The sequence below is a fragment of the Lutjanus erythropterus genome, chromosome 19 (assembly GCF_056507025.1).
Source record: "Lutjanus erythropterus isolate fLutEry1 chromosome 19, fLutEry1.hap2, whole genome shotgun sequence".
Lineage (NCBI taxonomy): Eukaryota > Metazoa > Chordata > Actinopteri > Lutjaniformes > Lutjanidae > Lutjanus > Lutjanus erythropterus.
The window spans coordinates 21087989-21103704 of record NC_139335.1 but is presented as its reverse complement, the minus strand read 5'-3'; the positions used below and the strand labels follow the sequence as shown (position 1 = coordinate 21103704).

At 38.1% G+C, this 15716-nt stretch overlaps 2 protein-coding genes across 2 annotated transcripts in view; one reads left to right on the top strand and one right to left on the bottom strand.

Annotated features, from left to right (window-relative positions):
• Positions 1 to 8197, bottom strand: part of grb2b (growth factor receptor-bound protein 2b) — a 37948-nt gene extending 29751 nt beyond the window's left edge. The window contains exons 1-2 of the mRNA XM_084743685.1: positions 7998 to 8197; positions 6136 to 6389 (exon numbers count right to left, since the gene is read on the bottom strand). Coding sequence (XP_084599811.1) covers positions 6136 to 6213 — 78 coding nt within the window. The 5' untranslated portion in view covers positions 6214 to 6389; positions 7998 to 8197. The remainder of the gene's footprint in view (positions 1 to 6135; positions 6390 to 7997) is intronic.
• A 2002-nt stretch (positions 8198 to 10199) lies between these two features.
• On the top strand, positions 10200 to 12660 carry mchr1b (melanin-concentrating hormone receptor 1b). The gene is made up of 2 exons (XM_084744418.1): positions 10200 to 10263; positions 11084 to 12660. Exons 1-2 carry the CDS (start codon positions 10200 to 10202, stop codon positions 12112 to 12114), a joined length of 1095 nt encoding a protein of 364 aa, XP_084600544.1. The 3' UTR covers positions 12115 to 12660.
• Positions 12661 to 15716: the final 3056 nt, after the last annotated feature.

Below are 15716 nucleotides of genomic sequence, written 5' to 3'. Positions count from 1 at the left end.
GTTTGCAGAAGTAGTAAGGCTGAAAGGCAGATCTTAGATCGTGCTTTACAGGCAGAGTTCAAAGATCTGTTGATGTGAGCTAATTCTGTCGGCTCGCAGGGCTGTTAATCTTTATTTATTTAAGGAGGAAATGAGAGCAAGTGTACAGTGCTCTGGGCAATGGCCAGACTCTACTGTGGCCTCCACTTGCCTGCTGCTTTGCCTCTAGATCTGTTTTCTGACACAGAAAATGAGAAGAATAGCGACTGCACTAAGCACAAAAAACAGGTGATTTGATTATAAAACTTTTCAAACAATGATTGAACAGCTGGTTGATTTGTATTAAGATTTATGCCCATGTGACATGCTCATCTATATATCTGAGCAAAGAGACAGCTGTGAATGTGATGAATGATGATTTACCTGTCACTGATTCAGTCATACTACTGTGTTTGCATGCTCCAATAAAATGTCATAAAAAGTTCTTATATATCTGAAATGTGTTTGCATTTATTACTTCAGTAAATAAGTTTTTAAACTCATCCCCAGAAATGATCTCCAAGCTAAAATATTACTTTTAAGGTAAGTAAATCGGACCAAGCCCATGATTAAAAACAGGCAGAAAAAAATAAAAATCTTACACGGTTTGATTTAAAGAAAAATCCTCCAACCAGCAGCGGCAATTTCCCCTTTTTGTCTATGCATGATGAGAGATCACATTATGAAACTGAAGTCGTCTGCATTATGCAAATTTGTCATGAGGCCCACACACATTTGTACTGTAAGATATTTTACATACAAGCCCACGCTTGAAGTCTTTTTATATATTTCTGTGTCTGGAATGTCAGACTTAAATAACAAATCAGTCTGTATGTTCAGATTAGGAGAGGAGTTAAAACGGTTAAACAACTTGAAACTGTTTGTAAAGATAAAACAGGAAGGTGGTTGCAACAGCTCTGTGTGCTATTGATAAGAAGCAAAAGTTACATGTAGTGTAAAAGTACACACAACTAATTAAAGATTAGATATATTATGTGGAATATTAATTGGCTCTGACATAAAAAGACACTGGATTCAAGACAAGCAAACTGCTACTCAACATCTGGTTTTCATCTGAAGAAAGATCTGGTGAGGAGTTGGAGCCTCTGCTATACTGCAACAATTTGCTTCACTACTCATGAACTGGTAAATGAGACAACTAAATGTTGGCATATGACTCAAGGCTGCAAAATAAGAGGGGAGCCTGGCTGGACTGGTCAACCAGCTCTGTGAGTCACGGTGACACAGTGCTTGCTAGCTGGCTGACAGTTGATGACTACATACAGTATCTTGGTGGCACTGGACAAGTCATTTCATTTTATAAATGTCTTTTAACTAGGGCTGCAACTAACAAGAAATGATCACGATTAACTGATGATCAATTAATTGGTTAGGAATTTGATCAACCAAGTAAATGTAATAAATCTACTGTCAAATAAATATCTGAAATATAACATATTTTTTTATGAATGTGCATCGCACGTTAGCTGATATTCAAGAAAGTGTTTAATCTGTAAGCCTTTACATCTGTGTTTCATAGGCAACGTAATGCTGTCAGAGAATATTCAATACATTGCTGTGGAAATAAAGCTTTGATTGAGAGGGAAAAATAAAATAAAATAAAATAAAATAAAATTGTCTGTTGATTTTTTTCTTGATTAATTGATAAGTTGTTTGATCTATAAAATTTCCAAAAATGTAAAAGCGTTGACCAGTGTTTCCCCAAAGCCAAGATGACATCCTCAAATGTCTTATGTAGTACACAATCCAAATATAATCAATTTACTGTCATAGAGGAGTAAAGACACTCAAATATTCACAGTCAAGAAGCTGTAATCAGATAATTTTGATTTTTCTTAAAAAAAAAATAATAATAATCTAAATAGTTTGTGATTAATTTAATAGTTAACAACAAATCAATTAATTGTTGCAGCCCTACATGTAACACAGTAAAATTCTGAATGAAAGTGGAATAGCTGAACAACAATTAAAAAAAAAAACGATTGGATTGGATTTAGGTTGTAAGAAAAAATACTAACATGACATCAAATATAATTCTAACTGTTCTTACATAATGCTGGACAAATTGTCATCTATTTGTAATCATCCACCTTCATGAGTATTTTGACAAGTCATAAAAGTCAGCATACACATTTCAGGGTGATTAGAGTTGGACACAACAGGATTTCATGTCCCCAAAACAACCTTTTATCCTCTCAATGGCAGACCATCGGATAAATGCTTATATAAAAGGCCTTTTCTAAAAGCAGGAAAACAAGGAGGAACACTGCTGTGTGGCATTAAGCCAGATCTGGAGCTGCCTAATATTTGGGATTTATCATAGTGAGTTTTAGTGAGTCATTCAAACCTGTGAATCTACTGCTGCTGGTGATTATATTTATGTACAGTACCAAACTTCACCAGCTTCCCTTCATCTATGTGCTAAACGCAAAATTAAATTACAATCACTGCAATGTTGACTAAAATACAACTGCCTCTTTTGTGGGGAAGATTAACAAGGTGAAAAACACAGATCTCTCTGTAGCAACAGAGCTACCATCTCCCAGTGATACTGAAAAATGGTGAGGAGTTAAGGATGCTACATACAAGCAAAGCCTTAACACGGGCTTACTCTCTTATGAGAGGGACCCTTTGTCCTAAGAGCAGAGCTGTTTAGTATTAGTATCAGCAGACAGATAGCACCGGTGATGGGAGAAAAGCAGCCACTATGAACACACACCACCTCAGAGAAGTTCTCCTTTAGATGTACTACTGTGTTCAGCATTCTGAAGATGCTAAAAGCTCTAAATATGTAGAGCCGGCTTGTTAGGCTGTTTGTGTTTGCTAATCTCTTTCTTGAGTATGTTTCTGTATTCGTGGCAATGTTGTCAATTGAGAGAGAGATTTAGTTTAGTATTATTGATGTTCTGACAACTATTACGTAACTAAATATCTAACTGGTCTAAAAAACAGAGTGCAAAGAGCAAAGTCAGATAGTGAGCAAGAGAGACCACGCTGATGAAGTTTTATTTAGTCCTTAGTAACTAATGCAGAGAACCTAGCAGAAAAAATGTGTAGTATCCACAAAGGTATTGGGTAAACACTGCTAACACCAAGTAAACTAATATCTCTAAATGAATTGATTGCACCATTGCACAATCTGACCTTCAGTACTTTGAAGACCAGGCCATTTTAAACTTTACAATAATAACTCACAAAAAATGCAACAAGTAGTGCTTTGTGCCACAATGTGCGAAAAACTCAATACTATCCTGGTGGACCATGAACATTAATTTGAAAATAACTGTTCAGTCCATCAAAAATGACTTCAAGCTGCAGCCTTATAGTTACATGCTAAGTGAGGCGTAGCGTTGGTCCACCTGTGTACCAGTATGTTTCAGTGAATGACAGGAGCTTGTTCCATCCTGTTTTTCATAAGTTACCTGAGGGGAAACATTCAGACTTGAGACTAATGTATGAGCACTGTGAGGATGAACAAAAAGAGGAAGACAGGATAAAAGAAATGGAGAGGGGGATGGTATCTGAAACATCAGGCCGATTCACTCCATCTCAAAAAAAGTGAACTGGTCCTTTGGGAAAAGCAGCCAACAAATGATTCTGATGAAAATGTGGACAGTGCTAGAGGCAACATTCATGCAGGCTTTCCTTCCCCGTTTCAGATTCATTCTCTGTCCAGAAATAACCCGTAAAGCATTTTTGTAGCTCTTAAGGTTGTGCACTTACAGCGTGTTTCCCACTTGCTGGGTCAAATATGTAAGACCAGGATATGAATATCTTCTGTTTAGCAGTGATGGGCATCAAAGTCAGACACTGTCGGACTTGGCATTAACTGTATCTGCTAATAGAGTATGTTGGATGTCAGGTGGGGCTGGTTATAGGATTCAGTCGATAAGACTAATGATTTGAAAAGAAAAAAAAAAAGATAGCTTTGTCTGCAATACAAAATTAATGATATCACATTAATCAGGGTCATTTTTGTTGAACGCCAAAGCTTCATACATAGGATAAGACTGAATCTGACGAATGAAGTTTTAGTGATTCAGTCGTTCATATAAAATTACCATACTTAACACCTGCCTTGTGCTCTGTATGTAGACACACATGCAGAAGCCCTGAGTCTCTGTAAACAAGCTCACAAATGTCTTAAAAGAATCTTGCAGAAAAGGAAACAAATTCAGAGTTGAGAGCAACAACACACTACACATATGGGGAACTGAGAAGTACAATTTTAGCTTTCAAAATTCAACAAAAAAAAAAAAGCAGAACATTAATTAGATAGTAAACATATATCACAGAATACTGTTCAACTTAGTTTAAATTACCCAGGAACAAATGTGCACATTGCATCTTTAATTTTATCAATTATAAAGAAAATCTGCATTAACATAACATCTTGGCTGGAACTCTGCCTTCTGGTATAAAGCTGTTGAATTTCCAACAAGACAGCTAGCCAGTGAAATTAGAGGAAAAGTTCAGTACTTCCTCTTCTCATATGCAAATTTAATAAGACCTCATATTTAACTCAGTGTTTTCTAAGCTGATTTCTCTCCCTCCCTCCCTCTAGGCCCCCCTGGTGAGATAAGACATCTTTTCAAAACTCCCTACTCAAATCTCTAATTCAGGGGGGAAAAAACCCAGAACTCATCCTAATAGAACAGTCAACTCACCCATGGCAGCCAACTTTTCTAATCATGTATACACAGTATGTAACCATATATGACAGTATAAAATCAAGGCACACTGTCAGTAATGCAAACTGCCATAGAGCAGTTTTGCACAATACCAAATCACAGAGCAAGCACACAGGCAGTCTTGTCTCATGTGGATGAAGAGTATGACAGTCAAACTATTTGGATGATGTTTATTTATTGCACACTGTTTATCATTTGTTAACAGTCTACATTTACCAAAATTTGTCCTGGGCTTAATAGTAATGACAATATTCATTTTAGTAATTGGATAATTAACTTTGAAGGAAAAAATAAATTAACATGACTAAACACATGATGTGTATGCTGTGTGGCATCACAACAATTTTCCATTTACCTGCATGTCTGGCAAAGCAGATGTTGCCCGTAAAAACAATTTATGTTATGATCAAAACAGGATGACAGGTTATGCTGAAAATACACAAAGCTGTGTGGAGCTTTAGAAATGTATCTTTTACAAAAGGGGCTATTCACTCTGTTATCAGCCATTGGCTTCAGAGCAGTATTTCTGAGAACCATCTTCACTGTAGTTGGTCCTTTTTTAGTAAAAGTAAGTACTGACCTTACAGCCACAGGGGAGAAAAAGGAATTCTTAAAGTCATGCATTATCAAAAGGACCTTAAAAACTGAGTATTTTGCTAAACACACTTAACTAGAAAATTACAAAAAAATAATGGTTTATCTAAGTTTTCTGTCATCACCTCTGGATCCTGCCCGTCATGACTGTGACTCTAAACAGAGGGATTATGATGATTGCATTTAAATCCAAAGAGAATCATGTGTAGAAAAATTGCAGTATGTACTTTATAATATCTTGGCTATCTCATCAAGGTCAGAGAATGACATGAACGCTTTTCAGGCAACCAGACAGTGCAAGGCTTTGAATAAGCTGCTCATGCCTGGGGGATCTAAGCAAGCCTGGGGTTTCATAGAGAGCACTTAAGGTAGTTCCATAATGGAACAAAAACCTTGCATCTTTTACCTCTTTAGTCAATTAGTGTGATTCAAAGCATTGCTCCTTTAGAAGTCTCTACTATCATAGGCCTAAAATGTTGTTGTTCTGTTGCCGCACGTAATTACCATGCATACCATCACATGATGCCGCAGTATTTGGGATTTTAGGCTACAGACTGAGCTTGCTGATCTTTTCTTTCTTTTTAAATGTGGATTTAGGTTTGACAGATATAGCACACAAGTGTGTGACAGTGTAAAACATACTGATCTTGATGTAAGATACAGACAACACATTCATTCAACACAGGGCTGATATGATGAACTACACAGGAAATAAAGCTACAGCAAAAAAACATTTCCAGGCATTTCACACTTATGACTAATACAGACAAGCCTTAACATTAAACGATCAAGTTGTCTAGTTGTCACTTACCTTCAGGATGTCTCCACGCTTGAAACTAAGCTCGTCATCAGCAGTAGCTTTGAAATCGTATTTGGCAATGGCCTCCATGGTTGTTGTTGCGTGCTGGAAAACTGCTTGGCTGTAGCTGTCTTTCAGGGACTGAATAAAATATAAAAACACTTATCCAGGCTTCTTTGGCCAGATGCTTCTCTCCGAGTCTCTCCTCCCGTCTATGACCCACTCCTTTAGGGCTTAGACCTCACATAAAGGTTACAGTAAGGTACCTGCACACAAGAAACAATGTGGTGCTTAATCAAACTAAAAACGCATTGTAGAACAACAACTGCACAAGTGAGGATATTTGTGGGTGGGGGTTGGGGGGGACGGGTAGGTGCACAGAACTACTGATGTTAACTGAGACGTAAAGATTCTTATTTAAAAACAAATAACTACATTGAGATGGTCCAAATTAAAACCAGAAAAAATCTGGTTTGGTCTGAATCTTAACAATATATGGGAAATGTGTACATGATTTTTCCTTTACGTTGCAAGTCTGTATTTAATTTCTAGCAAATATGATTATTATGAATTTTAGTTATTTTCTATTTTAATCGATTATGTGAGAAATGTTTATTAGTGTTTTCAGATTTTTTTTTTACTTTTTTCTTTTCTTTTTAAATGTTCTTTTTATTTTGTGGGGCACACATGACATGTTTTTTATGTTTTTTTTTAATTAAGATCTTATAATATGCACGGTATGGCACTCAAGCACTGATGGTCATCACCAATGGCAAAACTGTCCACTACAATGAAATGGCAATTCCAACAGATCTTTTTGATGGCCAACCACCTGGCCCCACCAGAGATAAGTCGCTAGTCTACTTAAGGAGAGCTGTCAGTGATACACGGGCTAAACCTACAGTTGCTGAGTTAAATGGATAAAGCTACGTTATCTCATTAAGTTGTTTGCTAACCGTGCAGCTCTGAGGGGTTCACACTAATAACACACGTCGAATAAGGTCATTAAATTTGACATCCAGCCAGATGACAAATTACGTGTAACACTTTTTCTCCAAATGCAAACTTTGCGTTTTTTTTCCCCACGTTATTTCACGGATAATCAGTTCATTAGCTAGAGCGGTCATAATGGTAGATGCAAGTCACTTTTCTATAAGTGATTTACAGTAACAGCATACCAAGTGCTAAAATAGGACTGCAGCTATTGTTTACATTATGACAGCTGTCAACAACTCATCTCATGGCCACTAAATCTCAAGACAAACGAACAACAAAATACATCAGTGACAGAGAAGTGACGTTAGTAAAGACAAATTAAAAGGGAAGCTGAAGTCCAAAGAGGACAGACTTGCAAATATCATCTTTAATTAACCACAGTCTCATTATTTTTTAAAGGCCAGGTTTTAATATCTAGTAATATACCATTTAGAGCACCAGACCGCGTTTTTAATATCTTTCACGCGAGTTCGAGTGGATCGAATCCGTTCCAGCGACCAGCCTGCGCCCAGTGTTCTAGAACGCTAGAGCTAGCATACCGGCTAACGGTCGGACAACAATAACTGCGATGCAGTGTGAATATCAAACTTAACCCTATTAATTTACCACAACGGGTAAATTAACGATGACATTACTCAAAATAAGCGCACAGTTTGAAATAAACATGAGATGTTTATCAGCGCCCGAGGCCTGTAAGCTAGCTTCACGTTGGCAAATGTGAAAGGGAAGAAAACACCTTTTTTTTCATAGCGCAAGCTGTTGTTGCTAGCTTAGTGGCACAGTTAGCCCAGCTAACGTTACTGAACTTGCCTAGCCTGCGTCGAGAAAGGAAGGACTACACAACTTTTACGTGAAAAGAAAGACTAAGAAAAACTCACCACTCGAGATATTCCGTTTCGATTTGCCACCGTAACAAACAAAACCCCCTATCGTGTAATTATCCACTCCCTGTTTCCTCTTCGGAGGCAACAAACGATGTACGTCTGATGTCGCTTACAGCCCGTCCTCGGAGCCTGAACGTAGCTACTAGCAGAAGGTTTACGACGTTTATTTCCGCTTCCTTCCACAGTGCTGCTGGGAGGGTCTGCCTGCTGCTGTGACTGGAGCTCCTCCCTGTCAGTCTGTTCCATTTGTCTGCCAAATAACCCACCACAGAGCTGTTACTGCCGCCCACCACTGGCTTTAATTATCACCTATAATTGTTATCAGTAGTTTAATACTAATACCTATTATTAGTGTACTGTATGACATAGTTTATCCACAGCTTTAATTCCCAAAAAGTTGGGATGCTGTGTAAAACGTAAATAAAAACAGAAATTAATGCAATTCCTTTAATTCATACACATAAAACATATTCACACATGAAAACACAGGTGTTACCAATGATTCTAATGAAGGTTCGATTCCATTCAGATCTAACAGTCAAGGAGCTTCTATTGTGCATGCTGGTTCACTGGAAAGGTCCTGCTACACTAAATGGAACAGGACCTTAATTAGTTTAACTGGTAACACTTGTGTTTCCCCCACTATTTCATATCAATATGGTTAGCACTGAAAACGGCCTGTGGACTTGTTTAGCTGTGGGATGTTACAAACAGGTGTTTTTAAACATTTGACTTTCCCAGTGTTTTGTTGCCTCTGTTCCAACATGTTTGATTCCTGTTACTGGCTGCACAAATTAGCTTTTAGCAGATGATCTATCTATCTATCTATCTATCTATCTATCTATCTATCTATCTATCTATCTATCTATCTATCTGAATTCATATACAGTCATTAAACATTAAGTCAGTGACAAGTGACATACAGTAACTATGACTACATTCGTGCTGGACATAAAAGTAAATTACATTACTCAAAACAACTCCCCAGGGCAATGCATTATATAGTGAATCAGGTGAGGAACACTGAGTGTTTTGTTCTGCTGCATTCTTAATAATAATAAGGTTTAAGTGTCTTGATGGCTTATATCAGAAAGTTACTGAGTGTGCTTGATAAAAAAAAAAATCTACAGTATAAAACACCAGTTTTCAGCAGGTTTTCTGCCTTTTCTTGTGGTGATTATTCTGCTGGTTCCTCTCATTAAAAATTCATATTATTATTGACAAATTCATAAATTATGTCTCGATATGGCTTTCATAAACAGATAAACAGAACAGTCAGTGCACAGAACACTATTTTGACAGTATTTCAGATGACTTGCCCAAAAAAGAAGCCTATATTAACCTTCTTGCACTCCATGGAGTGTGTTCACTATTTGCCAAATATTTGGCCATCTTTCTTTGTTTTCATTTTTTGGACATCTGCTTTTAATTTTGCGAACTTCTATCTGTGACAGAGGACACTACATTAAATACCTTGACAATGCTGACACCTAGTGGGGAGTTTGAACCCTTGGAAAACAGCCTCGTGCTTAATACACTGTGGAATGATCGCTTGCTGTAGTATTCAAACTATGATTAAAGTTTCCATCAGGAAAGGGACAGACTTACAGGATAAATGTAGGGATGCCATAAAACCTGTGTTAATATGAGACAACCATATGTCTATATCTTTGAAATACGTCAGCTGGAGACTACCACTGTCTAGATAGCCTATTTGACAGAGATAAGAGTGTGACTAAATCTATTTACAAACACAGAAGACGACTTGAGGAGAGAAAACCAGCCGCTTCTCTCCCACTCACAATAATTAGCCGTCTGCCTCAGACTGACAACAGAAAACGTTCGGGTTTGAGCTGCCTTCAGTTTAACCCTGACAGAGTCAGGTGCTGCCAGGTTTCAGACTTAAAAAGTGACGAATGTGTGACGTTGGCTCTGTTTTTTTTCCTTTAAGGTGCGTTTTATCCGTCGCGTGCACTGAGGAAGTCGGATCACACAAACATGCACGCGTCGTCGCACATCCAAAAACTCTAAATTGTAAGCTGTTTTTTTTTGTTGTAAACTATTTATACTGGTATGCTGATATTCTTATGATATCCTGTGCATATTTGGACTTTATTTCGCTCGATATCTGTTATGTAAGTTGTATAATTATTGTTATTATTATATAGACTATTTAAGAACTAAACGCTGTTTGGGATGGACTCTGGATACATTTCGAATTCATCTTTTTCTTCCTCTTCGCCCGAGACTGTAGAAGAAGGTAGGTAGTTTATTTTTTTTTCTCATTTTTAAATGAACTCCTTGGCGTGAACTGACCGCATGATGTTAGTGCTGCCTGTAACTCAAATGCTAAATCATTCACTCCTATTAAATTGTATTTTATTTGACAACAGGCATGATATGGAGGACGAAGAAGTTTGTATTCATATTAAAAATATGAAAAGGAAAAGAAAGAATTAGAATTGGATGATTGGCCATTGTGGCATTTTTTCTCAGATCCAGTGGAATAAACATGAATTGAAACAAGGGATATTCATAGGGGGGGAAAAAATAACAGAAACCAAGGTTTATTGTATGATATAAGTCAGTGGTTCTCAACCTCTGGGTTGGGATACCCAAGGGGGCTGTGTAATAATTTCACCATGTGGTTGTGAAGAACATTGTTACATGCAGCTTGGAATGAGAGCCAAAAAGCAGCTCTCTGTGAAGTCAGCCCCTTAAAGAAAAAAATATACAAAATCCAGCTGGCTTCATGAAATGTAAATGCCCTTACTATTAAATAAAACTATAAACCAGTCCAAAAAAAAAAAAGAAGACCATCATAAACCACCATGTTCTGCTGCAGGGAACTTGAATATTTTGTTAATCTTGGATGCCCCTCTGAACAAAAACTGTAGTGTTTCCACAGTAAAAACCACAAAATATAACATCAGAAATCAAATTTGCTATATAAAAACCCCCTGGTGCTTATTTTTAACTGACTAACTGACTTAAATGACTCAAAAACAAACAAAAAAAAGGCTGAGAAGCACCGCTATAAGTGACTGATGTGTATTCTGTTCTGGTCTCATTTTTTCCAGCACATAAGCAGTACAACAATGTGCTCATGCCCAGCATCTATGGTGTCATCTGTTTCTTTGGGATCTTTGGAAACTGCATTGTAATCTACACTATTGTGAAGAAAACCAAGTTCTGCTCCCAGCAAACTGTACCAGACATATTCATCTTCAGTTTGTCCATTGCAGACCTCCTTTTTCTCCTCGGCATGCCATTTCTCATCCACCAGCTTGTGGGCAATGGCTCCTGGTGCTTTGGTGCCGCCATGTGCACTGTCATCACAGCGCTTGATTCCAACAGCCAGACCGTCAGCACGTACATCCTGACTGTGATGACTCTGGACCGCTACCTGGCCACCGTCCACCCCATCCGCTTCAAGCACGTTCGAACCCCTTTCATGGCAGGGGCAGCTGTTGCTCTGGTGTGGGTGTTTTCTCTGGTGTCAATCACTCCGGTCTGGATGTACACGGGACTCATGCCTCTCAAAGATGGCTCAGTCGGCTGCGCCCTCCTGCTGCCTAACCCAGCCACAGATACATACTGGTTCACCCTCTACCAGTTCTTCTTGGCCTTTGCTCTGCCTTGGGTGGTCATCTGTGGGGTCTTCTTCAAGATTCTCCAAAACATGTCAGCTACAGTTGCTCCGCTGCCCCAGCGCAGCCTGAGGGTGCGGACGAGAAAGGTCACCCGTATGGCAGTGGCCATATGCCTGGCGTTCTTCACTTGCTGGGCCCCCTACTACATCCTGCAGTTGGCCCACCTTGGAGTACAGCGACCCACCTTCGCCTTCTTATATGTCTACAACATTGCTATCAGCCTGGGCTATGCCAACAGCTGCATTAACCCATTTATCTACATTGTATTAAGTGAAACATTTAAGAGGCAGTTTATTGTAGCCATTCGGCCGTCTCACAGGGGTTTCAAAGTCGCCCCCGCTCTGGCTGATGGCAGCATGAGTCTGAGGATGGCACCAGACAGCCTTCATCCATCTCACTCGCACTCATCAAGAGAACTACTTCAAAACATGCTGCCCGTCACTGTGGCTGTGCACTGAGGTGGACGTTATCTGGCCATGCATGATTACTGGCGACCAGCAGCGCCAATGAATCACCACCTGCCACTACTGACTGTTCACTTTTGTTTCTGTGAAGACAGAGGGGGGTGGTTTCCATTCCAAATGTGAATCTACTGAACTATAAAGTACATTTATGTGCCAAGTGGTGATCTGTGACATTTCGAGCCATGTGCATTATGAGTAATACTCACATTTAGTCACCCTTTTACCAAAAGGAGACAAGATGGAACATTAGATGACCTCCTGGGTTTGGTAAATAACATGTTTAGACTCAGCAAACAACAGAAAATCTTTCAGCCATTCAACAATAGAAAACAAATAACCCAGGCTAATTTATAATTGAGCTAATGAGGGACTTAAAGATCCAGTGTGTGAGATTTCTGGGGCTTATTGGCAGAATATTACAGAGATGGAATATAACATTATGATTTCATTAGTGTATAATCACATGGAAATAAAAATTCTTGTGTTTTTGTAACCATAAAATGAGCCATTTATATCTATGGAGGGAGCAGGTCCTCTTCCATGCAGGCCGCCATGTGTCTACTGTAGCCCAGAATGGACAAACCAAACATTGGCTCTAGATAGGGCATTTCGCTTTTTTTCCACAAGTTTTTATTTTTAAGTGATTATACACAAATGAAAACACATATAAATATTATATTCTATTCTGCCATATTCTGCATATAAGTCCCAGTTAATCTTACATGCTGGACCTTTAAAGCTTACCCCCTGAGGTTTACTTAGGGTTGGCAATGTGATTAATCATTATTGTGCATCTCTATCATTTTTTAAAAATGAACCCGACATCAAAAAGGCCAATGTAATTTAAAAAATTAGCTAAAGGGATCACTCAAAATATAGACAGCACTAAAATGCCAAAAAAGGAATATATTAATTCATTAACCAAGGCTACATGGGGTGCATTTACACACATACGTCATATACTATGAGTGCATTTACATGTGCACGAGAATCTTGGTTATGATTTTGGAATATTCTGCTTATGTTTCGTACATGTAAATTTCATATTCTGGTTTCAGAAACCTGGATGTGCTACCTGAAGTACCCTGATAGAAACCAGGGTACTGTAGCATGTGAACACCTTTTCTTGGTTTCTAAACATTCTTTGTAATTACAGAACAGATTGTTTGACATGGTGAGAGATCAAGATACAACTGCACAAGTATGAATAGAAACCTGGATATTGTCATACATGGATATGAATAACCAGATTTCTTATATTCCATGTAAAAATCATATCATGAATCAGATCAAAACCACGATGAGACTCAAAACCAGGGTACTTGTACATGTGTAAGCAAGAGTCATTCTTGTTACCATGTCAAAAGAGAGAAAAAACAGTCTATGATTTATTTTTGAGGACAAAGTAAGCGAGCACCCTTTCTGCAGTACAGGAAAACAAATAACCAGGAGACGTTATACATAATAGAACAAAATAATACAACAACAACTACAAACTAATAATAAATTTTGCTCCACCGTGCAAAATAACATCAGTCACATGGCTCTGCAAACCCTCAGCTCTGCACTTCAACATAACAATTTTTATTATATGAAGTCTTTGGTATTTATTAGCTGTTTCATTTTCAATCTGCAATCAGTATTGTTGGATTACAGGATTTCTAGTGAAAGTCATCATATTTGTCTGTCGTACAGTTTGACATTGTGTTGTGACTTTCAGCCAGATAACCATGGCACTAGTAGTCGTCATCCACTGAACAGAAAACTCATCATCTGTGTGGCTCTGAAATTTGTGACCTTTTAAATGTTGTAATTTCTATTGTGGCAGAAACAACGTGTCTTCTAACAGACTGTTTGATGGGTCTCTGCATGCATATTTAACCAATATCTCTATGTATTTGTGGCATGTTAATTGTAACTTGCTGCATATTTTAAGTGTTGAATTGGTCTCCAAGAAATACAAAAGTCTGTCTTTACAATTCTCAGAATGAAATGATTTGTACTATTGCCTTTGATTGGTGGGGTTTATTGTTATAAGCACATCTTTGCTTTGCAAGATTAAAAAGAAAATCTCAATTGCTTCTGTACCTTTTTTGAAATTATTACCTTGTAATTATATACAAAGAAGTGTCAATAAAGTGTTGAATTAAATTGAAGATCTCCATTCAATGTTAGACAAGGCCATAAAGCAGCAGAACAATATGCTGTGATATGTTTGACAGATTTAAGAGGGTGAAAGCAGCACTTTTCCTTTTTTCACATCAGGATGACGCAGAATGACTACTTATCCAAATGTCAGGTAGCAGGAATCAAAGTATCACCCATTATCTTTAAAAACCACAGAGGAGTGGAGTAAAACCAGGATAACATGGCTTTGGCATGATAATTCATTCATCAATAGGACAATTCCCCCCAACCCAACCCAACTCAAAAAAAATGAAATAACAAGGCAATTATTCATCCTCAACCCTGCTGAGAGACTATCTCTGAGTAACAATGGTAAATGCACATGAACAGACCCTCAGCAAATGTTTCTTAGGTCACATTGTTACTTTTAAAGCTGTGTACTTGTCACACTCTGGAATTAAAGTCAGAACTGCTCATTTTTTAAATTTTGCTAGTGGACATACTTGCAGCACAGTGGTTCAGTGGTTAGCACTGTCGCTTCACAGCAAGAAGCTCCTGGATTTTAATCCCGGTCTCTCTAGTTTTGCATGTTCTTCCTGTGATGGCCATTAGTCCCTGGGCGATGACGGTGACACTGCTCCTAACTCAGGATGGGTTAAATGCAAAGAACAAGTTATGCTATATACAGTATGCTATGTGACTAATAAACTTGATTTAATGTTCATGTGCATTGTGTGTTTGCTGAACAGCTTGTGGAATAAACAGATGGACATCTTCAAAATCATCTTGAGAAACGTGTAAAAACGGTGCTGAAGGGCAGTTTACAGTGTAATTATATGTTAACAGTTTTCAAAAATCTCAAGCTTAAAGGTCAATTAAGTGACAAAACGTGTGGGTGAAAACGTTCACCGAGGGATGAGACTGGAGAGGGGGAGAGAGAGCATGCTGCCATACCAGTAAGTTTGTTTGAATTAATCCTGCAAAACTGTTTTAGATGACTTACTCATTATATTCTTTAAGCTATATCTACACACTAAATTATAATCTTCATTTAAAGAGCAGTTTTCAAAATTCACATTACAAAATGCTTCACAAAGGTGGCAAATAAAACAGACAGGTTCTAAAGTGAGATAAAACAGATAAAATAGTTCAGTGCAAAACAGCAAGAAAAGGAAAAGAAAAACATTTTTTTAAAAAAAGTTCAAAACTCAGATAAAATCTGGAAAGGCTCTCTGATAACGGTATGTTTTAAGAAGGGATCACTGACTCGGCTGATCTGATTTCCTCAGGCAGATTATTCCAGAGTGTCGGGGCCCTGACTGAAAATGTCCTGTCCCCTTTAGTTTTCAGTCTGGCCTGTGGGACAGATAAAAGATCTCTGCTTGAGGATCTCAAGGTACGTCCTGGTGTCTAAGGTACTAATAGGTCTGCCATATATGAGGAAGCGAGGCCATTAAGAGCCTTAAAAG